This window comes from Mauremys reevesii, linkage group 5 (assembly GCF_016161935.1).
Source record: "Mauremys reevesii isolate NIE-2019 linkage group 5, ASM1616193v1, whole genome shotgun sequence".
NCBI lineage: Eukaryota > Metazoa > Chordata > Testudines > Geoemydidae > Mauremys > Mauremys reevesii.
The window spans coordinates 131,358,987-131,384,004 of record NC_052627.1 but is presented as its reverse complement, the minus strand read 5'-3'; the positions used below and the strand labels follow the sequence as shown (position 1 = coordinate 131,384,004).

The window sequence follows — 25,018 nt, the reverse complement described above, 5'->3', positions numbered from 1 at the left end:
GGGCCCCGCGGTGCCGCCGCGAGCGGGCGCCGCCCAGGAGCCGGGCCCAACGCGCGCCAGCTGAGCAGCTCCGCCTGGCTCAGAGCTCGCTCTCGAGGCTCGGCCCCGTGCCGCTGAGCGGCCCTGCCCGTAAGCCGGCCCTCGCGCTCCAGCCCGTGCCGCCGAGCGGCTCGCCCCGTGCCGCCGAGCGTTCCGCCCGCAAGTCGGGCCCGCAGCTCAGGCCCCCGGTGCCGGCCGAGCGGCCCGCCCGCAGCTTCTGGCTCCCGTGAGCCCGGCCCCCGGGGCTGGCCGAGAGGCCCGCCCAGGAGTCGGGCCCCACGCACTGGTCGAGGTCCCGCAGAGCGGACCCGACCCAGGCAGTGTGGTAAGGGGGGCAGGAGCAGGGAGGCAGTGTTCGTAAAGTGGGGGGGTCAGGTGGCTCAGAGGGCAGAGAATGTGGGGATTGAATGGGACAAGGGTCCCGGGGCAGTCAGGAAGGAGCAGGGGCTGATGAGGTGGCAGGGCAGTCAGGACAGAGAGAAGGAGTAGTTGGATGGGGCAGGGGTCCCAGGGGCCACTCAGAATAAGAGGAGAGATTGATGGGGGCTGCAGCACTCAGACGACAGGGATGGCCAGAGGTCCCAGGGGTGGCCAAGGAACATGGGGTTGGATGGGGCATGACCCTGGGGCATGACCTCATGAGGTGAGGAGGAGGGAACCGTGGTTGTTATTTTGGCAGCTCACTGCATTTAGGTAAAAGTAGAGAGTAGGGATTAAACTAAAAAGACATACAATTTAGACTTTAATAACAGGAAAATGCCTCACCTGTGATGAGACGGGGTCTATAAGGTTATGACGCATAGTCTTCCTAGAAAAATAGCGAAGTTCAGCCATTAGGGCTTTAAAATTAGTTTGGCCAAACCAGTGGGAAATGGCCATTTGGAATGGTTCTGCATTCGCAGGGAAATGGACTGGATGATCCAATAGATCTTTTCCATCTCTGTCTCCTGGGAGTCTCTATATCTAGGTGACCTGCATGCCAAGGTCATAAGGCCCTTTGGAATGTTCAGAGCCAATCAGATCTCTCGATTGGCTAAACATTCCATTGGTGCTGCTTGAAAAGGAGGCTTCTGCAAACTGCAATCAGAACACACAGCTCCACTGGGGAGAAGCTCCTTCCATTCATTTTTAAATGTCAGGAGGATTTGTTTAATTGAAAATTGTCACTGATAATTTATGAATACATAAGCGCTACATAATACAAGTAGCTCTGGATTAGGCAATAATTTTATTCTTTAAAACCAAAAGAGATTCAAGTACTAGGAGGCCAAGACAAGCAGTTCGGTTCTGCTCATAAGGGCTAGTGGGGGAGAACAGACTGGGGCAGGGGCTGAATGGGAGTGGAGACCCAGTGTTACAGGGGGGAGGGAGGTTCAGAACCACATAGTGATGGGGGAGGAGGTGCAGAGCTACACAGGGACAGGGGATGGTTGGGTGGGGCATGGGAGCCACATTGGGATGGGGGAGTGGGTATCTGAGTGGGGTGCAGGAACACATGGAGGCAGGCAGATGCCTTACTGAATGGGAGAGGTTAGGAGTCAGCCAGGGTCTGCATGGGGAGAGCTCCTCAACACCCTCCCCGCCCTCCCAAAAACTGTTCCATACCTTTCCTATCCATACCCAGCAACCTCCAAGTTCACACTCAGGCTCCTTCCCACCCACTTCCTCTCCCCTCAGCTCCTCCACTCCCTGACCTACCTGCCATGAGGGGTGCAAGAAATATGGCTCTGTAGTGAGTTTAAGTGAATTGTTACTCAGAGTTCTGTATTAATATGCATAGTAAGGAATCTATTTGTCAAAAAGATTTCCTCAATCCCTTTGTGAAGTCCTAGTAGTACAGACATACTTGCTGACAGGGATTTTAGAATAAATAATTTGAACTGGTGCAATTATATTGTATATTTGCAGAAATGTTAAAATACTGTGCAATAGCATCATTTTATTTTTTTGTTGCAGAATCCGCCCCCTGGAGATATATATATAGATAAGGTCCTTCAGTGCTATAATCTCAATAATCTTTCTATGATGACATGAGTGTTGGTTAGAATAAGAGCAGGAGTCAGTCTACTTGGGTTTTATTCACATTCTTTACTAACTTGCTAAGTGGTGTTGAGCAAATAACTGAATTCCTGTGACACAAATCATCTGTAAATGGGGATCATGCTTTCCAATTCTCACAAGGGTGCTGTGAGTCTTAATTCATAGTGTTAGGTAAGTGCTTTGAGATTTTGGATGAAGATGCTAAAGAAGGGCCAAAGTATTACTAAAGAGATTACTGCAGGTCCTATAGTGTACTTTTACTATATACAACCCATGTACTCCACTGTGTGAAAACGGACAATGCTCTTTTTATAGAGCATTATATCAGCCTGATCTGTAATAACAGCATTTTGCATGATGGAGGATAGAAGGGTGAATACTGTGCGCATCATTTTTATTTTTTTGTTGCAGAATCCGCCCCCCCTTGGAAAATATATATATAGATAAGGTCCCTTCAGTGCTATAATCTCAATAATCTTTCTTATGATGACATGAGTGTTGGTTAGGAATAAGAGCAGGGAGTCAGTTCACTTGGGTTTTATTCACATTCTTTTACTAACTTGCTAAGTGGTGTTGAGCAAGTAACTGAATTCCCTGTGACACAAATCATCTGTAAATGGGGATCCTGCTTACCATTCTCACAAGGGTGCTGTGAGTCTTAATTCACTAGTGTTAGGTAAGTGCTTTGAGATTTTTGGATGAAGATGCTAAAGAAGGGCAAAGTATTATTGGAAGAGATTACTGCAGGTCCTATAGTGTACTTTTACTATATACAACCCATGTACTCCACTGTGTGAAAACGGACAATGCTCTTTTTATAGAGCATTATATCAGCCTGATCTGTAATAACAGCATTTTGCATGATGGAGGATAGAAGGGTGAATACAGATTATGCTGCTGGTGCACCAGGCCAAGTTCTATACTGAATTACCCCCATGCATTCCCCCAGGAAGTCAGGCAGAATTTGGTGTGGACACATGGAAAGCAGATTTAATTTCATGAAACTGCCCTACCTTATCCTGTTGCAATTTCTCCAGCAGAACTCTCACAACAGTAGCCAGCTTGGTCTTAGCTATAGAGGCAATCCTGAGGGCAATTCTGTCCTTATCTTGGTCATTCATGTGTGCCAGGAGGAAACAACCTCATTATAAACACCTGAAATTTAATAAAAGGATTTGGCTGGTTACCACTGATAGTAGAATTGGTGCTGGCCTCTTTAATTCCACTATCCAGTAAAGATTCTGCAGGTGCCCAAACACTGTGAGGAGAAGACGACCTGGGAATCATGTAAATTCTCTTCCTTCCTCCTGATGACCAGGTTTGTGTGCTGAAGGACCCAGTGTGTTTGGGAGGAAATCATAATGAAGAAAATTTGTTCCTTTCAATTAGATCCACATGTAAAATAATAATCCTTTCAATCTTTAATATCAATTGATGAGGTTTGATAGCATACAGAATAATAATTTATGGCCCAAATTTTCAAAACTGGGTGCCTAAACTTAAGCACCTAAATCCATATTAAGGCACCTACACCCTGATTCAGCATCCTAATCACATGCTTAACTCTAAGCCAACAAAGATACCTAAAGTTAAGCACATGCTTTAAGAGTTTTGCTTAGTCAGACCTCCCCATAACATTCAATAGAAACTCAGATTCTCAGAAAGTTTTCAGGTCCAGAGGCTGTAGGCCAAGTCCTCAACTGGTAAATCAACACAGCTACAAGGAAGACAACAGAGCAACACTGGTTTACAGCAGCTGAGGTTCTGGTCATACAAAATGGAGAACATTACACCAATTCCATCTGTATGCCTAGGCTTTCTGAATGTGTGTGTGAATAGACTGGATCTAGAAAATACAATGCCTACTCCTTACCTCTCAGTTACCTCCTGTTCACTCACAAGATTATTCATGTTTTAATCTTTTTTCACCACTTCCTCCAGTCCTTTCTCCAAAGAGCTCCTGTCCTGGTAGGCAGCTGGCCTCTCAGTCTGTCATGGCCAGGATAGCCAGTTCAGATTATGCAAGCACTATTATGACATCGATGTGACTGTAGCATACCACACAATCAGCTTCTGACCAGGTATGTGCTGTAATTACATGGACAAGATCCTCAAAGGTATTTAGGCTCCTAACTCACACTGAAATCAGTAGCTTTTAGGAACCTAAATACATTTCAATATCTGGGCCCATACATGTAAGCAGTTCAATAGGAGGCTACATTTGCTCCAGTGTAGAATTTCTCATTCTCTCAACATCACTTTGAATTTTGGTTTGGTCCTCTCTCAGTTTACCACACTTTCAGTATTAGTTTTACCTGAAAATCTGCTCCTGGTTGAATTTATATAAATAAAAGCATCAAACAAAGAAAGAGAAGAAACTGCCTTGGAGAATGCACAGTGACCCTTGAGTGTGGTTGGTTGGTTTCCCTCTGCTTTTTAATTTGCTGATCTTAAAGCCTGATGAAACCTATTGAACTGTATTACAAATATTGATTTTATATTATTTTACAATGAATTGAAATGTATACTTAATTTCTTTGTCCTGCCAGACAAATCAACTTAACTGCATTAATTTTTATTGTGTTTTGATACAGTGTGGTGTCATAATGTAGGGCCATATATAGAGCCAACTCTTGATTTTAAGGTTATATGTTGCTTAAAGCATTCAAAGTGATGACGCTCTTTGCAGTGAAGCATATGGAAAAAGAATGTCCAACGTTACATTTGTCCTTACCAGTATAACCGGGATTTTGTGCCTTGTCCTTTCTGATTTTATCCTCATACACGTATATGCTATTCAGGCTTTGTACTTCTCATAAGTAATTCGGCCCATGTTTCATTAGCTTGCCCAGGATTTCTTTTGATTTTCAGGTCATTAAAAATTTCATTATTCTTTCCTATCTCCTTTGGTATTGAAGCAGTTGTGCCTTTAATGTATCTCATGAGAAACTTCCTGAAACTCCTTTATGCCAGATATTTTCTTATGGAGTGGATACTCACCAATTCTCTGAGTATAGTTAGATAATGTGCTGTGGTCACTCCTTCCTGTCATTGGCTCTCACTCCTTCCTTTCCTAGAATCATGAAATCCTCCATTCATGATCAGCTTTCACCCAAATCACCTTCCACCTTTCACATTCACAACCAGCTTCACTCCCTATTTGGTCAAAATCAAGTCTAAAATGGTTGTCCTTCAGGTTACTACCTTCATTTTCAGTCTGAAACAAACTTTGTCCCCAGTACATTCCAGGAATTTACTGGATAATTTCAATGTTTGCCTTATTTTTAACAGCTGTCTAGATAGATGAAATCCCCCATTATTACAGTCATCAAGATTTGATTTTTTTAGATCATTTCTGATTTTTATTTCTAGAAATGCCTCATCTCCCTCCTCTTCCCCTGATTGAGGTGGTCTGTAATAGACCTCCTACCAGGACATCATCCCTGTTTTTTCTCTTGCTTTCTTTACTCAGAGACTTTCAACTGGTCTGCCTCACCTCCTTCTGGACCTCAGAACAACTGTACAATGCATATGTCCACTCTGTTTTTTTTTTCTGCCTGTCCTTCCTGACCAAGCTATAGCCCTCATATCAATATTCCAGTTGAGATTTAGCCTATCAAGTATCTGCATGCCAGTTAAGCTCAGTTATGACATATGTACTAAAACTCCCAGATTTTACTGTTTATTCTCATTATTATTACTCCTTCCATTTGTGTATAGACATCTAAGATGTTAAGCAGATACCCACCATGGATTTCTTTGTTACTCCTATAATTCTACTACAATTTTCCACATCTGCTTTTCCCCAAACATCTAGTCCTCTATTAAGGTCACCTTTTTTACCTGCGGCTTTTTCACCCGCCCCTCTGAACTTAGTTTTAAGCTCTTCTCATAAGGTTGGTGAGTCGGCACATGAAGATGTTCTTCTCCTTCTTGGTCAGATGGACTCCTCATCTCTTCCAAGCAAACCTCCTTCCTGCAATAGCAGCCCATGGTAGAGGGGAGTCAAACCCTCCCATAGACCCATCTTCATAACTCTATTATGTGGACCCATTGAGTGTGTATTGAGCAGAAAGACACTCACTGCAGGAGATGAAGGGACTGAGTTAAACTGCAGATGTCAAGTTCACATACTTCCATTTTCAGTGACTAATCTCTAAGCCAGAGGGAAATGGCTGCGGTAAAAAATTCTGTAGATCAGCATGTGATTATTTGTATTGCAGCACTGCCTCATAGTCCTGTAGTCACAGACCAGGATCCCATTGCGCTAGGACCTGTACAGACATAGAACAAGATGGTCCTTAACTGTCATTAATTACATATCAACAGCACAACAAACAGACAAGAGGATAATAAAGCAAGCAAAAATCCCCTTTGAACCAGGTACCAGCATGTAACTAATAGAATGCTACATATTTAGAGAACTTTCTCTGATTCAGGGTCTGATGTGACTAAGCCCCTGTTCCATACCATTGTGTAAACTGGGACTTGTACAAGATGGAAGGTATACAGTGGCACAATCGAGGCCTACCCATTTTAGTACATAAACAGGAGGCCACTCTGTAAGAAGCTAAGGGCATGGTCCGCACAGAGAATTTGCCTGTCTCTGTGCTGGTGTTATGCACCCCATCACTATCTGCACCTGGCTCCATAAACTGGCCTTCAAGAATGCAGCACTGTGTAGGAGCATGGGTAATTGTAATAACGCTTGTTCATTGCAGCTGTAACATCAGGGCAAGGCATCCACATATAGGTCTACAGATGGACCAGTGATAGGAAGAGTGTTCATGCATGTGACAAGTGGCACTATAAACTATTACATGCCACAGAACAAATTAAGATCAATAACAGAACAACATTATGTGTGGCAAAGCTTCATGACAAACACTGGTGCAGGCGTAAACAGGAGCTCAGCAAATTAGCACATCATTACAAACACTGCCTCAGCTTGACTTAGATCTTGGGCAATAGTAGACCTAAAAGGAGGCCACAGCTTTACACCCATGGTCACTGTGGTTTTACATTGGCTGCATTTACAAGAGCTGGATCATGAGGTTGACTTCTGAGTGTATTTACATGAGGCAAGGGTTATTTCTTTACAACACATGTGTACACATTCTCCTCCTCAGAGCAGCTGCGTGGTGGGAGGATCTGACCATTCCCTCTCTCCATGCGAGGGGGACACAGACATCTGCCCCTCTCACTGCGCATGGGGCATGATTTTCTAAGCGCTTCAAACAGCCCATGCTGTATTCTGCGTGGGAAGGCCCAAGCCCTTCACAAGCATGGGGTGGAGGTTCCCGTCACACTCCTTTCCAATTCAATCCTCCCCTCACGTTAGTGACCTGGATGGTAGTTGGCCAGGTGGGAGGAGGGGTGGGATGACAAGAACAGCTACCTGAGGCACTGTCGCCTTTGCGGTGCTGTCCCTTCGTTGAACTTCATTGTGTGTGACACAGCTCGTTGCTGGCATGTGCTCCCTCACGGGCCGGTCTGCCTCGAGAGGCCAGGGCAGCAGGAATTCCTCTGTCTCCACGCAGCTCAGAAAATGACAAGGCAGAGCTGCTGGAGTAGCCTTAGTAGGCCTTCTGAAGGACAGGTGCATGAGCTCCGCCCTGGATTTCAGGTGCCTGAGTGGAAGCCCCCAGGCTGTTGTGGCAGTTGTCAACATCTTTGCTCAGATTTGATGCGCCTGGCTGCTACAGTGGGCACCAACCCACCACAGGCCCATCTGTGAAGCTACGCCCCTGATTCTCAGCCAAAGGGTTGAAAATACTGGTGAAAGAATATGTGGTAAGCGATCTTGTGGAGATAGGATAGCGTCTTGTTGGTCACTTTTAGTCTCTAGAAAGGCTGGGCATGTTGTGAATTTTGTTTTTAATATGGAACTGTTTCCAAAATTTCTCACTCTCTTGCTTGAATCGCTGTTCTTTGATGATAAATTTATTCCTGTTTCCATTTCATACACATCTTTCTTTTTTAAGTTCTCTGTGTTCAGTTGAGCAGTGCCCTGAGTAGAATTGTACTATTCTTTTGGGATTAGTGGATCTAAAAGCAATGTGAGTTTTCAATCGAACAGGAGCGCAGCACTCCAGGTAGATTCTTGAAGACATTCTTGATTGCATTGAGAAATGAACACAGTCATATGAGTCTTCATAGCCCACTATTTTTGGTCATAATGGGAATACAGGAACAGCCACAAGCCTGAATCACATGTTTCATCTCGCTTCACCAAACAAAGTGGGCAGTTGCCACATTACGCCTCTTTCAGTGTTGCCATTACCTTCTTTTCTGTGGCCTGGCGATGTCAAACAAAGATAGTGATTGCATAGATGTCAGTTAGTCAGCAAACACACTGTTAGTATATTTTCAGGGTGGTATTCGCCACTTTTTTGTTTGTTTAAACCAGAGCAGTCATGAGTAGCAGCACATTGTGCCTCTGCGCCGCAGCCACGCCATTGGGAGCAGAACCACCTGTGGTTGCCGGCAGGTCTGAGCAGGAACACTGGGCTGGGGGCCTCAAGGCCACGGCACTGCCTGCAGAGGCCGCAGGCGACTGTGTTCTACACAGCCGTTATGAGTGGCCGACAGGATTATGACAGGCGGCCAGAAGCAGCAGCTACAGTGAACATAGAGGGGTCAGTTAGGGCCTGCAGCACACAGATGTTACTAGACCATAAGTGAGAAGGCCTGCATGTGTAAATTCCAAAACCAGTCCCGTGCTCACCAGCTCCCATTCTTGCACAGGACTGGATTTTAGAATTCATGTACTAGGTATTTCTCACCTATGGTCACAATTCTGTTTGTAGCATCACAATTAGCTGCTGTAGATTTTGTTGACCCTCTATGACCCCACTGCTGCTGCTTCTGGCCGCCCTGCCGCAGTCCCTGGGTGGCTCGAGCCGCCTCACCCAACCCCGGCTGTGGTGCCAGGGGCAGTCGCCCTGCGGCACCTGCAGGCGGTGCCGCAGCCCACAGGGCGGCCCCAGCCCGAGTGTCCCCTGCTCGACCCTGCCCGGCCCAGCCACAAGGTGTGGACCTGCTCCTTGTGGCGTGAACCGCAGCAGCCGCAGGGCACCCCTGCGCACAATGTGCTGCTGCTGTCATGGCTGGCTCTAGGATTTTGCCGCCTCAAACAAAACAAAAAAAGATGGCCGAATGCCACCCTGAAAAGGTGCCACCCCAAGCACGTGCTTGGTTTGCTGGTGCCTAGAGCCGGCCCTGTCTTTTATGCAATCCTTATCTTGTTGTTGTGTAGGTACAGAAGAAGGTAATGGCAACACTGAAGGGCATGGGGGTCTTGTAGCTGCCCTTTGTTTAGTTAGGCAGGATGGAACATGTGATTCAAGGCACGAATGGTGTTCCATAGTGATCCCATTGTGTTAAAAATGGTCTAGATTGTGAAGAGACTCATAGGTATTTGTGTTCCATTTTATCAATACTTAATCAAGAATCCCTTCAAGAATCCCCTGAGTGCTGCGCCCTGTTCGATTGAAAACTCACACCGCCTTTAGATCCACTAATCCCAAAAGAATAGTACAATTCTACTCAGGGCCACTGCTCAACTGAACACACAGAACTTAAAAAGAAAGTGTGTGTGAAAACAGGAATAAATTTATCATCAAAGAACAGCGATTCAAGCAAGAGAGAGTGAGAATTTTGGAAACAGTTACATATTAAACAAAATCATAACATGCTAGCCTTCTAGAGACTAAACGTGACCAACAAGACGTTATCCTATCTCCACAAGATCGCTTACCACATATTCTTTCACCAGTATTTTCAACCCTTTGGCTGAGAATCAGGGCGTAGCCACAGATGGGCCTGGGTGGGTTATGCCCACTTACTTAGCAGCCAGGCCCATCCAAATCTGAGCAAAGATGTTGTGCTGCCACAACAGCCTGGGGCTTCACTCAGGCACCTGAAATCCAGGACGGAGCTATGCACCTGTCCTTCAGAAGGCTACTCTCCAGCAGCTCTGCCTTGTCATTTTCTGAGCTGTGGACAGAGGGTTCCTGCTGCCCTGACCTCTCGGGGCAGACCGGCCGCAGGAGCACATGCCAGCACGCAGCGGTCACACACAATGAAGCAACGAAGGACAGCACCGCAAAGACGCATTAGTGCCCTAGCTGTTCTGTCATCCCACCCCTCCTCCACCTGGCTATACCATCAGGTCACTCACGTGAGGGGAGGATTGAAATTGGAAAGGAGGTGACGGAACCTCCACCCCATGCATGGGGCTTGGGCCTTCCCCCACGCAGAATACAGCATGGGCTGTTTGTGCGCCAGAAAATCACCCCCATGCGCAGTGAGGGGCAGATGCTGTGTCTCCCCCTCCGCTGGAGGGGGAATGGTCAGACCTCCACCCGCAGCTGCTCTGAGGGGAAGTGTGTGCACAATGCTTGTGTTGTGCAAACCTTGCCCCATGTAAATACACTCAGAGTCAACCTATGATCCAGCTCTTGTAAAATGCAGCCAATTAAACCACAGTGACCATGGGTGTAAAGCTGTGGCCTCCTTTTTAGGGTCTACTATTGCCCAAGATCTAAGTCAAGCTGAGGCAGTGTTTGTGTGATGTGCTAATTTCTGAGCTCCTTGACGCCTGCACAGTGTTTGTCATGGCTTTGCCACACATAATGTTGTTCTGTTATTGATCTTAATTTGTTCTGTGGCATGTAATAGTTTATGGTGTTACTTGTCACATGCATGAACACTCTTCCTATCACTGGTCCATCTGTAGTGGACCTATATGTGGATGCCTTGCCCTGATGTTAACAGCTGCAATGAACAAGCGTTATTACAATTACCCATGCTCCTACACAGTGCTGCATTCTTGAAAGGCCAAAGTTTATGGAGCCAGGTGCAGATAGTGAGGGGTGCATAACACCAACACAGAGACAGGCAAATTCTCTGTGCTGACCATGGCCTTAGCTTCTTACAGAGTGGCCTCCTGTTTATGTACTAAAAATGGAGTAGGCCTCGATTGTGTGCCACTGTATACCTTCCATCTTGTACAAGTCCCCAGTTTACACAATGGTATGGAACAGGGGCTTAGTCACATCAGACCCTGAATCAGAGAGAAAGTTCTCTAAATATGTAGCATTCTATTAGTTACATGCTGGTACCTGGTTCAAAGGGGATTTTTTTGCTTGCTTTATTATCCTCTTGTCTGTTTGTTGTGCTGTTGATATGTCTTAATTAATGACAGTTAAGGACCATCTTGTTCTATGTCTGTACAGGTCCTAGCGCAATGGGATCCTGGTCTGTGACTGGGACTATGAGGCAGTGCTGCAATACAAATAATCACATGCTGATCTACAGAAATACTTTTTTTTACCGTAGCCATTCCCTCTGGCTTAAGAGATTAGTCACTGAAAATGGAAGTATGTGAACTTGACATCTGCAGTTTAACTCAGTCCCTTCATCTCCTGCAGTGAGTGTGCTTTCTGCTCAATACACACTCAATGGGTCCACATAATAGGGTTATGAAGATGGGTCTATGGGAGGGTTTGACTTCCTCTACCATGGGCTGCTATTGCAGGAAGGAGGTTTGCTTGGAAGAGATGAGGTCCATCTGACCAAGAAGGAGAAGAACATCTTCATGTGCCGACTCACCAACCTTATGAGAAGAGCTTAAAACTAAGTTCAGAGGGGGCGGGTGAAAAAAGCCACCAGGTAAAAAAAGGTGACCTTAATAGAGGACTAGATGTTTGGGGAAAAGCAGATGTGGAAAATTGTAGTAGAATTATAGGAGTAACAAAAGGGAAATCCATGGTGGGTATCTGCTTAACATCTTAGATGTCTATACACAAATGGAAGGAGTAATAATAATGAGGAATAAACAGTAAAATCTGGGAGTTTTAGTACATATGTCATAACTGAGCTTAACTGGCATCGCAGATACTTGATAGGCTAAATCTCATAACTGGAATATTGATATAGAGGGCTATAGCTTGGTCAGGAAGGACAGGCAGGAAAAAAAAACAGAGGACATATTGCATTGTACAGTTGTTCTGAGGTCCAGAAGGAGGTGAGAAGCAGACCAGTTGAAAGTCTCTGAGTAAAGATAAAAGAAGGAAAAAACAGGGGTGATGTCCTGGTAGGGGTCTATTACAGACCACCCAATCAGGAAGAGGAGGGAGATGAGGCATTTCTAGAACAAAAACCAGAAATATTCAAAAATCAAATCCTGATGATAATAATGGGGGATTTTACCTACCTAGACAGCTGTTAAAAAAGAAATATGGCAAAACACAAAATTATCCAGTAAATTCCTGGAATGTACTGGGGACAAAGCTTTGTTTCAGAAAATGAAGGTAGTAACCTGAAGGACAACCATTTTAGACTTGATTTTGACCAACAGGGAGGAGCTGGTTGTGAATGTGAAGGTGGAAGGTGATTTGGGTGAAAGTGATCATGAATGATAGATTTCATGATTCTAAGGAAAGGAAGGAGTGAGAATGACAGAAGGAGGACTACAAAAAGCACATTTCAATATACTCAGAGAATTGGTAGGTAGCCACCCATAAGGAAAATATCTAAGGCATAAAGGAGTTCAGGAAGTTTCTCATGGAGACAATATTAAAGGCACAACTGCCAATACAAAGGAAAGATAGGAAGAATAGTAAGTTTTAATGACCTGAAAATCAAAAAGAAATCCTACAAAATGTGAAACATGGACGAATTACTAAGGAGAAGTACAAAAGAATAGCATATACGTGTAAGGATAAAATCAGAAAGGATAAGGCACAAAATCGGTTATACATAGCAAGGGACAAATGTAATTGGAATTCTTTTTCCATATGGTTTACTGCAAAGAGTGTCATCACTTTGAATGCTTTAAAGGCAACATAACTTCCAAAATCAAGAGTTGGCTCTATATATGGTCTACATATGACACCACACTGTATCAAACACAATAAAAATTAATGTAGTTGATTTGTCTGGCAGGACAAGGAAATTAAGTATACATTTCAATTCATTGTAAAATAATATAAAATCAATATTTGTAATACAGTTCAATAAGGTTTCATCAGGCTTTTTGATCAACCAAATTAAAAAGCAGAGGGAAACCAACCAACCACACTCAAGGGTCACTGTGCATTCTCCAAGGCAGTTTCTTCTCTTTCTTTGTTTGATGCTTTATTTATATAAAGTCAACCAGGAGCAGATTTTCAGGTAAAACCAATACTGGAAAGTGTGGTAAACTGAGAGAGGGACCAAACCAAAATTCAAAGTGATGTTGAGAGAATGAGAAATTCTACACTGGAGCAAATGTAGCCTCCTATTGAACTGCTTACATGTATGGGCCCAGATATTGAAATGTATTTAGGTTCCTAAAAGCTACTGATTTCAGTGTGAGTTAGAGCCTAAATACCTTTGAGGATCTTGTCCATGTAATTACAGCACATACCTGGTCAGCAGCTGATTGTGTGGTATGCTACAGTCACATCGATGTCATAATAGTGCTTGCATAATCTGAACTGGCTATCCTGGCCATGACAGACTGAGAGGCCAGCTGCCTACCAGGACAGGAGCTCTTGGAGAAAGGACTGGAGGAAGTGGTGAAAAAAGACTAAAACATGAATAATCTTGTGAGTGAACAGGAGGTAACTGAGAGAGGTAAGGGTAGGCATTGTATTTTCTAGATCCAGTCTATTCACACACACATTCAGAAAGCCTAGGCATACAGATAGATTAGTTGTAATGTTCTCCATTTGTATGACCAGAACCTCAGCTGCTGTAAACCAGTGTTGCTCTGTTGTCTTCCTTGTAGCTGTGTTGATTTACACCAGTTGAGGACTTGGCCTACAGCCTCTGGACCTGGAAACTTTCCTGAGAATCTGAGTTTCTATTGAATGTTATGGGGGAGGTCTGACTAAGCAAAACTCTTAAAGCATGTGCTTAACTTTAGGTCTCTTTGTTGGCTTAGAGTTAAGCATGTGATTAGGATGCTGAATCATGGTGTAGGTGCCTTAATATGGATTTAGGTGCTTAAGTTTAGGCACCCAGTTTTGAAAATTTGGGCCATAAATTATTATTCTGTATGCTATCAAACCTCATCAATTGATAGTAAAGAGGGAAAGGAAGATTATTTTACATGGCGATCTACTTGAAAGGAACAAATTTTCTTCATTATGATTTCCTCCCAAACACACTGGGTCCTTCAGCACACAAACCTGGTCATCAGGAGGAAGGAAGAGAATTTACATGATTCCCAGGTCGTCTTCTCCTCACAGTGTTTGGGCACCTGCAGAATCTTTACTGATAGTGAATTAAAGAGGCCAGCACCAATTCTACTATCAGTGGTAACCAGCCAAATCCTTTTATTAAATTTCAGGTGTTTATAATGAGGTTGTTTCCTCCTGGCACACATGAATGACCAAGATAAGGACAGAATTGCCCTCAGGATTGCCTCTATAGCTAAGACCAAGCTGGCTACTGTTGTGAGAGTTCTGCTGGAGAAATTGCAACAGGATAAGGTAGGGCAGTTTCATGAAATTAAATCTGCTTTCCATGTGTCCACACCAAATTCTGCCTGACTTCCTGGGAATGCATGGGGTAATTCAGTATAGAACTTGGCCTGGTGCACCAGCAGCATAATCTGTATTCACCCTTCTATCCTCCATCATGCAAAATGCTGTTATTACAGATCAGGTTGATATAATGCTCTATAAAAAGAGCATTGTCCGTTTTCACACAGTGGAGTACATGGGTTGTATATAGTAAAAGTACACTATAGGACCTGCAGTAATCTCTTCCAATAATACTTTGCCCTTCTTTAGCATCTTCATCCAAAAATCTCAAAGCACTTACCTAACACTAGTGAATTAAGACTCACAGCACCCTTGTGAGAATGGTAAGCATGATCCCCATTTACAGATGATTTGTGTCACAGGGAATTCAGTTACTTGCTCAACACCACTTAGCAAGTTAGTAAAAGAATGTGAATAAAACCCAAGTGAACTGACTCCCTGCTCTTATTCCTAACCAACACTCATGTCATCATAAGAAAGATTATTGAGATTATAGCACTGAAGGGACCTTATCTATATATTTTCCAGGGGCGGATTCTGCAACAAAAATAAAATGATGCGCACAGTATTTTAACATTTCTGCAAATATACAATATAATTGCACCAGTTCAAATTATTTATTTCAAAATCCCTGTCAGCAAGTATGTCTGTATCAATAGACAACAAAAGGATTGAGGAAATCTTTTGACAAATAGATTCCTTACTATGCATATTAATACAGAACTCTGAGTAACAATTCACTTCAACTCACTACAGAGCCATATTTCTTGCACCCTCATGGCTTGGTGGAGGTAATGGAGGAGCTGAGGGAGAGGGAGGGAAGGAGCCTGGGTGAACTTGGAGGGTTGCGGATGGGAAAGGTATGGAACAGTTTTTTGGGAGGGGCGGGAGGAATTGTTAGGAGCTCTCCCATGCAGACCCTGGCTGACTCCTAACCTCTCCCATTCAGTAAGGCATCTGCCCCTGCCTCCATGTGTTCCTGCACCCCACTCAGATACCCACTCCCATCCCAATGTGGCTCTATGCCCCACCCAACCATCCCCTGTCCCTGTGTAGCTCTGCACCTCCTCCCCATCACTATGTGGTTCTGAACCTCCTCCCCTGTAACACTGGGTCTCCACTCCCATTCAGCCCCTGCCCCAGTCTGGCCTCCCCCACTAGCCCTTATGAGCAGAACCGAACTGCTTGTCTTGGCCTCCTAGTACTTTAATTATTTGAATTACTTGATTAATGATGAATCTCTTTGGTTTTAAAGAATAAAATTATTGCCTAATCCAGAGCTACTTGTATTATGTAGCGCTTATGTATTCATAAATTATCAGTGACAATTTTCAATTAAACAAATCCTCCTGACATTTAAAAATGAATGGAAGGAGCTTCTCCCCAGTGGAGCTGTGTGTTCTGATTGCAGTTTGCAGAAGCCTCCTTTTCAAGCAGCACCAATGGAATGTTTAGCCAATCGAGAGATCTGATTGGCTCTGAACATTCCAAAGGGCTTTATGACCTTGGCATGCAGGTCACCTAGATATAGAGACTCCCAGGAGACAGAGATGGAAAAGATCTATTGGATCATCCAGTCCATTTCCCTGCGAATGCAGAACCATTCCAAATGGCCATTTCCCACTGGTTTGGCCAAACTAATTTTAAAAGCCCCTAATGACTGAACTTCCGCTATTTTCCTAGGAAGACTATGTCATAACCTTATAGACCCATCTCACAGGTGAGGCATTTTTCCTGTTATTAAAGTCTAAATTGTATGTCTTTTTTTAGTTTAATCCCATTACTCCTACTTTTACCTAAATGCAGTGATGAGCTGCCAAAATATTAACAACCGGTTCCCTCCTCCTCACCTCATGAGGGGGTCGTGCCCCCCCCGGGGGTCATGCCCCATCCAACCCCCCATGTTCCTTGACACCCCCCTGGGACCTCTGACCCATCCCTGTCGTCTGACTGCCCCTTGCAGCCCCATCCAATCTCTCCTCTTATTCTTGATGGCCCCCTGGGACCCCTGCCCCATCCAACTACTCCTTCTCTCTGTCCCTGACTGCCCCTGCCACCTCATCCAACCCCTGCTCCTTCCTGACTGCCCCCCGGGACCCTTGTCCCCATTCAATCCCCTGTTCTCTGCCCTCTGACCACCCTGACCCCACAACACACCGAACACTGCCTCCCTGCTCCCTGCCCCTTACCACACTGCCTGGGTCCGGTCCGCCTGCCGACCTCGACCAGTGCCGTAGGGGCCCGACTCCTGGGCCGGGCCGAGCCGCACCGCCGGAGCCGGGCCCGACTTGCCGGGCCGGAGCCGCCGGGCCGCCACCGGGCCGAGCCGCGGGCCGGCACCGGGCCGAGCCGCTGGGCGCACCGGGCCGAGCCGCCAGCCGGGCCGGAGCCGCCGCCGGGCCGACTTGGGCCGGCCGAGCCGCCGCCCGACCGGCCGGGCCGGGCCGAGCCGCTGCCGCACCGGGCCGGAGCCGCCCGACTTCGGCCGGGCCGAGCCGCCGCCGCACCGCCGAGCCGCTGGCCCGACTCGGCCGGGCCGGCCGAGCCGCCGCACCGGGCCGAGCCGGGCCCGACCGGCCGGGCCGAGCCGCTGCCGGGCACCGGGCCGGAGCCGCTGGGCCCGACTTCGGCCGGGCCGAGCCGCTGCCGGCCGGAGCCGCTGCCGCACCGAGCCGGCTGGCCCGACCGCCGGGCCGGGCCCGACTGGCCGCCCGAGCCGCCGCGCCGGCCGCCGGAGCCGCTGGGCCCGACTCCGGCCGGGCCGGAGCCGCCGCCGCACCGGGCCGGAGCCGCTGGGCCCGACCGGGCCGGCCGGGCCGAGCCGCTGGCCGCACCGGGCCGGAGCCGCTGGGCCCGACTCGGCCGGCCGAGCCGCCGCCGCACCGGGCCGGAGCCGCTGGGCCCGACTTCGGCCGGGCCGAGCCGCTGCCGCACCGGGCCGGAGCCGCTGGGCCCGACCGGCCGGCCCGAGCCGCCGCCGCACCGGGCCGGAGCCGGGCCCGACTCCGGGCCGGGCCGAGCCGCTGGCCGGGCGGGCCGGAGCCGCCCGACTCTCGGCCGGGTCCGCCAGCTGGCGCCGGGGCCGCGGGCTGGGGCCGCCAGCCGGCGCCAGGGGCTGCTCGCCAGCGCTGGGGCCAGGCCGGGCGGCCGGGCCGCCTGGCTGGGGCTGGGAGGCCGGGCCGCGGCCCGACTCCGGCCGGGCCGAGCTGCGGGTCCCCAGCTGGGCCGGGTCCGAGCCGCCAGCCGACCAGCCCCAGCCAGTGGTGCTTGGCTGGGGCGCCGCCAGGGCCAGGGGGAGCCGGACTGGGCCATGCACACACCGTCCCCCCCGCGCCCAGCTTACCTGCCTGCTGCATTTTTCAGGCTTCCCGCGAACATTTGATTCGCGGGAAGCAGGGGAAGGGGAGGAGAAGGAGGGTGGAGCATTCAGGGGAGAGGGTGAGGTGAGTTGGGGCCGGGCCGGGTGGACAGCTGCCCTAGCCTTTGTTAAATTTAAAAGCTTTTAGAACCGCTTGTCCTGGAACAACCGGTTCTAAAAAGGCTTCTAAATTTTACAACCGGTTCTCGGAACCGTGCGAACCAGCTGGAGCTCATCACTGCCTAAAAAATTCCTCTTCCTCCTTGATGTTCACACACTACATATAGTTGTATGGTATTATCATGTCCCCTCATAGTCCTCCTTTTGCCGCATCTGCCTTTGGCAGTTCTTTCAGTCTGTCTTCAGAAGTAGAGGTCTGCTCAGGCCCAGTTTTGAAGCCCAACCTGAACTGGCCCCAAGCCCACTCACCTCACCTTGAGAGGGTTGAATCATTTTCCATCCTGGTCCCAACCCTTCCCCCCAAACCAGATATTGCCACTGCATCCTGCTCATGGAGCCGGCGCAGCGGCAACGATGTGCATCGATGGCTTCATCCTCTGACACTGCCCCCTGTTGTGCTGATCCCATGAGCTAAAGGAGGAGAGCCGACCTGACCTGAGCCCAAGAGCCAGTTGTTTTTTCATCCAACCTGACCCTGATGCCTGTAGTCAGGTCCCATAGGATTTGGGTCAGGTTGCAGGGCTCTATTCAGAAGTCAGTTCTGCCACCCCCCTGCATTCTTTTTTTGCTCTCCCATGAATTACTTCCAGTTTGTTGCTCTCTGGGAATGTGGTGCTAGAAAATGCAATAATCCAGATGCAGTCACACCTTAGATGAACAGAGAGGAACTGTCATCTTCCTGCATTGTGCCATCATCCCTCTGTGGACAAGACCCACCCCACATGGCTCTGTGTGGTAGCCGTCACCCCTTGCATATACACGTTGACTTGGTTTTTCACTGTCACCCCCAGGGCACTTGTTGCTTCCCACTTTTCTCCCTCCCATTATGTCAGTTACATCCTTTCCAGATGTGCTAGTTTGCAGTTTTCTGAAAGGAATCTTGTTCTCTGCTCAGGTTTTTAATTTCTCTGTGTCCTCTTTATTTTTTTTCTGTCCCAGCTGATACTAAACTCCCCCATATTTAGTATCATCTGTGAATTTCTACACTGATGGGCCTCATAAAAGACACCTTTGAGTGTGCGACTGTCAATGTAGATCTAACTGCTGAGCTAATTTCCGCTAGGAGCTGTTGAGGACTTACTGCGGGAGTTGGGTATTTTGTAATTACACATTTACCAATTCTGTCTGGAGTGACTAGAGCAAGGGCAAGGGGCTCCTTTTTATTGTTTGTTTTCAATAAATGAAACTCGAGAAGGGGGCAGTGAAGGAGGCTTCTTCTGGCTTTTTTCTCTGCAGGAAGATTAAAATATGTCAATTGTTCCGCTGCTTCTGAAGTGCTGCTAATATGGTGATTATGGAGGGCATGGCATGTTTTACACCAATTAAGTCAATGGAGTAGTTGTGTGAGCATGCTGGCTGAGGAGTCAGTGTGGCCTAGGGGATAGGACTCTGGATAATGACTCAGGAGATATGGATTCTCTTCCTGGCCACAGACCTGCTCTGTTATGATAAGACTTGGGCTAATCATTTCATGTTTGGATTGGAAGCTCTTTAGGGCAGGGGCTTATTTGTCAAATTACTGTGTGGTCATCAAGAAAAACTTTTCCGAATTTTTTTTCTCTTTTCTGGTTTGTCCCCAGCAAAACAGAGTAGCCATTTACTATATCCTGGAGGGGGTGTTACAGCAGGACACCGGGGGCCTAGAGATAAGGCTAGTGAAAAACATTGTAAGCCTAGCCTCAGACCAGATGAGAGAGACTCAGGTAAGTTAGTTCTCCTGAGCTACTAATCAAAGGATCCAAAGCTTTAACTAATTAAAACTCTCTTTTTGGGGGGGGGCGGGGCAGAGTAAACTATATACTGAAATGAAAATGTATTCTTCTGTTAGAGGCCCACACCTTCCTCCAGACCAAAGCCCAGGTCCTAGACAGCACTTGTGCACATGCATAAGATGGGAAAACTCACATGTGAAAGTTACACATGTGCTTAAGTGCTTTGCAGGATCAGGACCCGAGACACATGATCTCAGACACAGAGACAAGCCTGTGGTTTCTTAATGAGCACGTCTTTCCCAAAGTCTACTAGGGATTTCATTTTTGATACTGATGTTATGTGGGAGGCGCTCTGATACTATAGGGATAAGTGGCAGTATAAAGCTCTAAGACAGACAGAATCTGAGCTATCTCCAAAAGCAGCAGCATTGGATTTAGAATCTAGTTTGGCAGCAGGAAAACCCATGGAAAAATCCCTCTCTTGTTCCAAAGGAAGTCAGCCTCCTTTTGGGGGACAGTTTATTCCAGGAAAGCTCTCTGAATATCTTGAAGCTGTCTGTGTCTCACTACCTCCTCAGGGAAGGGCAGGGCAAAATATCACGTGACTAAGGTGACCAGTCATCCACCCACAAGGAGCTAATAATGAATAGTCTAACTAAGCAGCTTGCAAGCAACTCGAAGGCTGAAAATTGTTTAGCCAAACGACTCAATGAATATTTATGACTAATGACTGTATCCGCAGAAAGTTGGGTGAGTTCATTCAGAACTTATGCACAGAAATAAGATCTTGACTCATATAAACAACTCTGGCTAGTGCAACCGGCTTCAGTTACTTCAGTCTTTCTCTTTTTTTGTTTTGTTTTGTTTTGTTTTTTTTGTAGGAAGCAACAAATGAGGTAAAAGTGGCAGCTAGCAACACGTTAGTGACTCTGGCAAGCTGCTATTTTGATCATGTCATGTATGAGCTGCACTGTCACCTGAAACCACCGAAGCTGCCTGAAGAGTTTATTTTAGTTACGCTGGGCAACCTGTCATCAGCCTATGGTATGGTAACTTCCATCTTTTGTTTCAAAGTTATCGTCTTTCATTTAAGGACAGGGGATTACTCTCTCTACCTATAAATGTTGCAGCTAAACAGAGCTCTGCTTGAGTGTGTGCGTGCGTGTGTGGAGAGACAAAGGATTCACTGCTCTTGCTAGTTCTGGCTTCCAGATCATGAGCTGTCCAGACGGCAGTGGAAGCTCTAACTTCTGCCCCCAACTGAAGTTCCTTAAGGATGGGAATGAGTGGAAGATCAGGTCTAGTGGAGCTCTTCTCCACCCCACTTCCCATCCGGCCCCAGTGCTCTCTCCCCTTATGCTGGGAGTGAGTTGAGCATTGGGCACAGCTGTGCACTGGTGCAGGATTCCTCTTCAGGTGAATCCCACTGGCTTTCAATGGCTCCTTTAAAGCCAGTCTGCTCTGCTTACGCAGCGCAAAATGACCCAGGAGCCCATAATATCCTGCCCCTCAGTGTTTCTAAGTGTGTTCTAAGAAGGCGGAGAGCAGCCGATTATCTATCTTCCTTCTCTTCTGCCTTTCTCTGCAGCACGTAAGTGTATCCCTTTTGTGAGAGTGACCCTGAACACCATGTTCTCCATGCTGGAGTTCGTCAAGGACGGCAGGCTGAGACAAGCATTTTGCGGTGGTAAGTGCCAGCACTTACTGCAGGTGCCCCAAATGGATATTTAGGGGGTCTTGGTACAGATTGGAGTGACTGACCAAGTTTGCAAACATGCCCTGAACTGTGCTCCCTGCCCTGGATTGCACCAGGTGGTGCGCCCTTGGCTCCCGCAGCACTCAGTGAAGTTGGGAGTGCTCTCACTTTGCAGGAGGCACTGAGCATTTGTAAGTTCAAGCCCTTTATGACTCATGGATATAATTTAAAATAAACAGACACAAAGGCTGAAGCTGCCCATCTGCCGGCAGTCTCCTGGGGGAGGAGGTGAAGGGAACAGATTTCAATACTGTACATTTAAAAATCCCATTTCCCACTCCTTCACCCATTCTCTCCTCTTAGTTTCTTTATCATCATCTCCTTTCACCCTCTTTCTGTCTTCTTCCTCTCCACTACTCTCTTCCTTTGCTTTTCAGGTGATGCTCAGTAAGGGGTTAATCCTGTGCCTTTGAGGTAAATGGGAATTTTGCCATCGACTTCATAGACAACAGGATTGGGCCCTAATTCTTCTTAGCAAGGACACTAGATACACCTACCTTTAGGCAAAGTGCTCCCACTACCTTCTAATCCCAGCACAGCCAATGGCAGTTAGGGGCACTGAACATCTTTCAGACAAACTGTAACTCGAGATAAAATCATCCAGTGTTAGAGTTAAATAAACAATAACTGCAGAGGACACGAGTCGTTCAGAGGAGAGCTTGCTGAAATATTTTGATTTTTAATTATATTTTCCATAATTTTTTCCCAAATTTGATGAAAAACAAATGTGAAAGATGTCAGTGACAAGTCTGATCAGGAAGTGTGCATCCAGTGTTTCTGAGTATCTAAAGAGGTGGCTGGATTTTTTGATTTTTGAAAATAGAAATGATTTTTAAACTTTGCAATTTTGAAAGAAAAATCACCATCAGTAAAGATTTGTAATTTAATTTAAACTGTTTTTTCAAGCAGCTCTAATTAAGAGGTAACAAGGAAGGGAGAAAAATTGTCTTCTGATGCTTGTATTTTAAAAAAGATTGAGAGATCTTCAAATTAAAAAGCCTTTTGAGAAAAAAGACACGGAATGGGGGGAAGAGAAATAGCTCAAAATTGATGTTGGATTTCAGCCTAGTCCTGAACAGAGCAGTAGCTGCCATGGAATTGTAGTAAACGTTTGGCCTGAGTGTCTTCATGGATAAAGCAACTTCTCCTCGTTACTAATGTGTCCTTTCACATTGCCTGTCTTCTCCGTCCATGCAGTTCTGGAACAATGGTCAAGGGCAGTACGCCTCTTTTGGCTAACTGGGAAAAGTGCTCATTCCCAAAGTGGGCCAATTGCGACTCTGCAATCATTTTCTTCCCGTCTACACTCATGTGACCAGCAACTGGCTGACCTGTGAGGAGCCGGAGGTGAGAATTGCTGGTTCTCTAAACCTTTAGCAGAAATTGTAACGTTAAATTCTATGTGTCTGACACTCATTGTGATGATGGCATTTAGTGGTAGGTCCTTTTGGATGGAACAGAGTGTCATGTAAAACATCTAAAACCCAAACATTTATAATGTCACCACATCATGGAAATTCTGTCAGTACACAGTGTACATGGATTCTAGTTTTATGCACCTAACGTGCAGATAAACATGGGATAGTGGCTTAAATTAATTCCTCCATTCAGCCCCAGTGGAGTTCCAGCAGGGATGAGTTGGCCTAGAATGCATACTAATCTGGGGAATATTTTACCTGGTATAGTTGTGAGGTGCATTAGGATATAATCCTGAAACCAACCCTACGAGTCCCGGTTCTTTACCAGGAAATATTGAGATAGGCCCATTCCTACAGTGGAACAAGGGAAGTTGCAGGCATTGAAGTAGAAAAGGTGTGCCCATTGGATGATACTGAATGAATTAGTAGGAACATAAATTCTGTGTCTCATCTATGCAGCTCAAGCAGGCTATCATCAAAGCCCTTGGTCCCATGATGAGCCTCCTGCTACACAAAGAGGAGTATCAAGATCAGATATTTGAACACCTCTCATGGCTCCTTGAGCAATATAAGGAGGACACTGATGTTTTTCACGTCACCAAGGTGAGGTACCACTCCTAAGGTAACTGTCTATGTGTGTGCATGTATGAACTGCACAAGGAATTTGCTGCCAGTGGGGTTTCCTGGTTGAGACAGTGACTTGTTAGAAAATAAATATCCACACGAGTTCTGGGTTTATACACATGGTGAGCCAGGCAAGAAGATTTGTAGGTAAATGCCTCTTATGAAAAGCATCCTCTGTTTCCTGGGGAGGATGATAAGGAGATAAAAACAAAACACCTGCCCTCCCCAACAAGATCCTCCTCATGATTTCCCAGTACATCCTGTCAACTCTGCGTCTCTCTTTATTTCATAAGCTCCTCAGAGCATGGTCTGCCATATGTTGTCTCTGGTCAGTACCAAGCCAATGGTCAATGGCTGAAAATTAATACTAAGGAGGCTTGAGGGTGATTGCTTTGGATTATGTAACTAGATGGATCTAAAAGCATTGCCTGTCTATTTCACCTCCCGTTCTATGCAGTGCTGTTGTAGCCATGTTGGTCCCAACAGCGCCAAGGTGGGTGAGATAATCTAATTAAAGATATTGTCTCACTCCCCTTCTCTCTCTATTTCATCTACCCTGAGTACCACATGAGCAAGAATTAAGGCCATATTCTGTCTTCAGTGCGGCTACACTGTTGTAAATGAACTCACGAGACAGCTATAACTTCTTGGTAGTGATATTTACTCACCATCTCTGTTGGTTGAAGCTTTCTGGTACAGTATGTGGTCACTTTTGGGGTTGAAATACCCATGATTTGGAGGGAACCAACGCATGATGGACTTGTTCGATAGCATCAGAGCACTACAGAACTGCTTCAATATAGTAAAATCTGTAGATGGCATCAGAGACATTCTGGAAGCTTGAAGCAGCAAAGGAGAAAAGTGTTTAGATGCAGGAAGGAATTCGATTGTCACCTTTTTTATCAATAACCTGGCAGAGGACATAAAACATCTCTGATAAAGTTGGGAGATGAGATAAAAATTGGGAAGTGGTAAAAAATGGAAAGGACAGATTCACAGAGATCTAGATCACTTGGTAAACTGGGTGCAAACAAAGGTGCATTTAAATATGGCTGAATGTAAATGTGAGCATCTAGGCACAAAGAATTTAGACCATACATACATGATGGGGGATGCTGTCCTGGGAAGCAGTGACTCTGAAAAAGATTGTTCATCATGATCACCACAATCAGCTGAACATGAGCTCATGCTGTGGCCAAAAAAGCTGAAAAGCATTAAAAGGGGAATCTCTAGGAAGAGTACAGTGGTTATTTTACCTCTAAATCTGGCACTTGTGTGACTACTGTTGGAATACGGTGTCCAGTTCTAGTGCCCACAACTCAAAAAAGGGTGTTGATAAATTGGAGAGGAGATTG

The 25,018-nt window shown here is 46.4% G+C and overlaps 2 protein-coding genes across 2 annotated transcripts in view; both read left to right on the top strand.

Annotated features, from left to right (window-relative positions):
* The window catches only part of LOC120406881 (maestro heat-like repeat-containing protein family member 2A), a 282,231-nt gene that overhangs the window by 84,447 nt on the left and 172,766 nt on the right, over positions 1 to 25,018 (top strand). The window lies entirely within an intron of this gene.
* Positions 14,448 to 22,032, top strand: LOC120407097 (maestro heat-like repeat-containing protein family member 2A). Its single transcript, XM_039542437.1, has 5 exons — positions 14,448 to 14,561; positions 19,734 to 19,856; positions 20,747 to 20,909; positions 21,454 to 21,552; positions 21,999 to 22,032. Exons 1-5 carry the CDS (start codon positions 14,454 to 14,456, stop codon positions 22,010 to 22,012), a joined length of 507 nt encoding a protein of 168 aa, XP_039398371.1. The 5' UTR covers positions 14,448 to 14,453; the 3' UTR covers positions 22,013 to 22,032.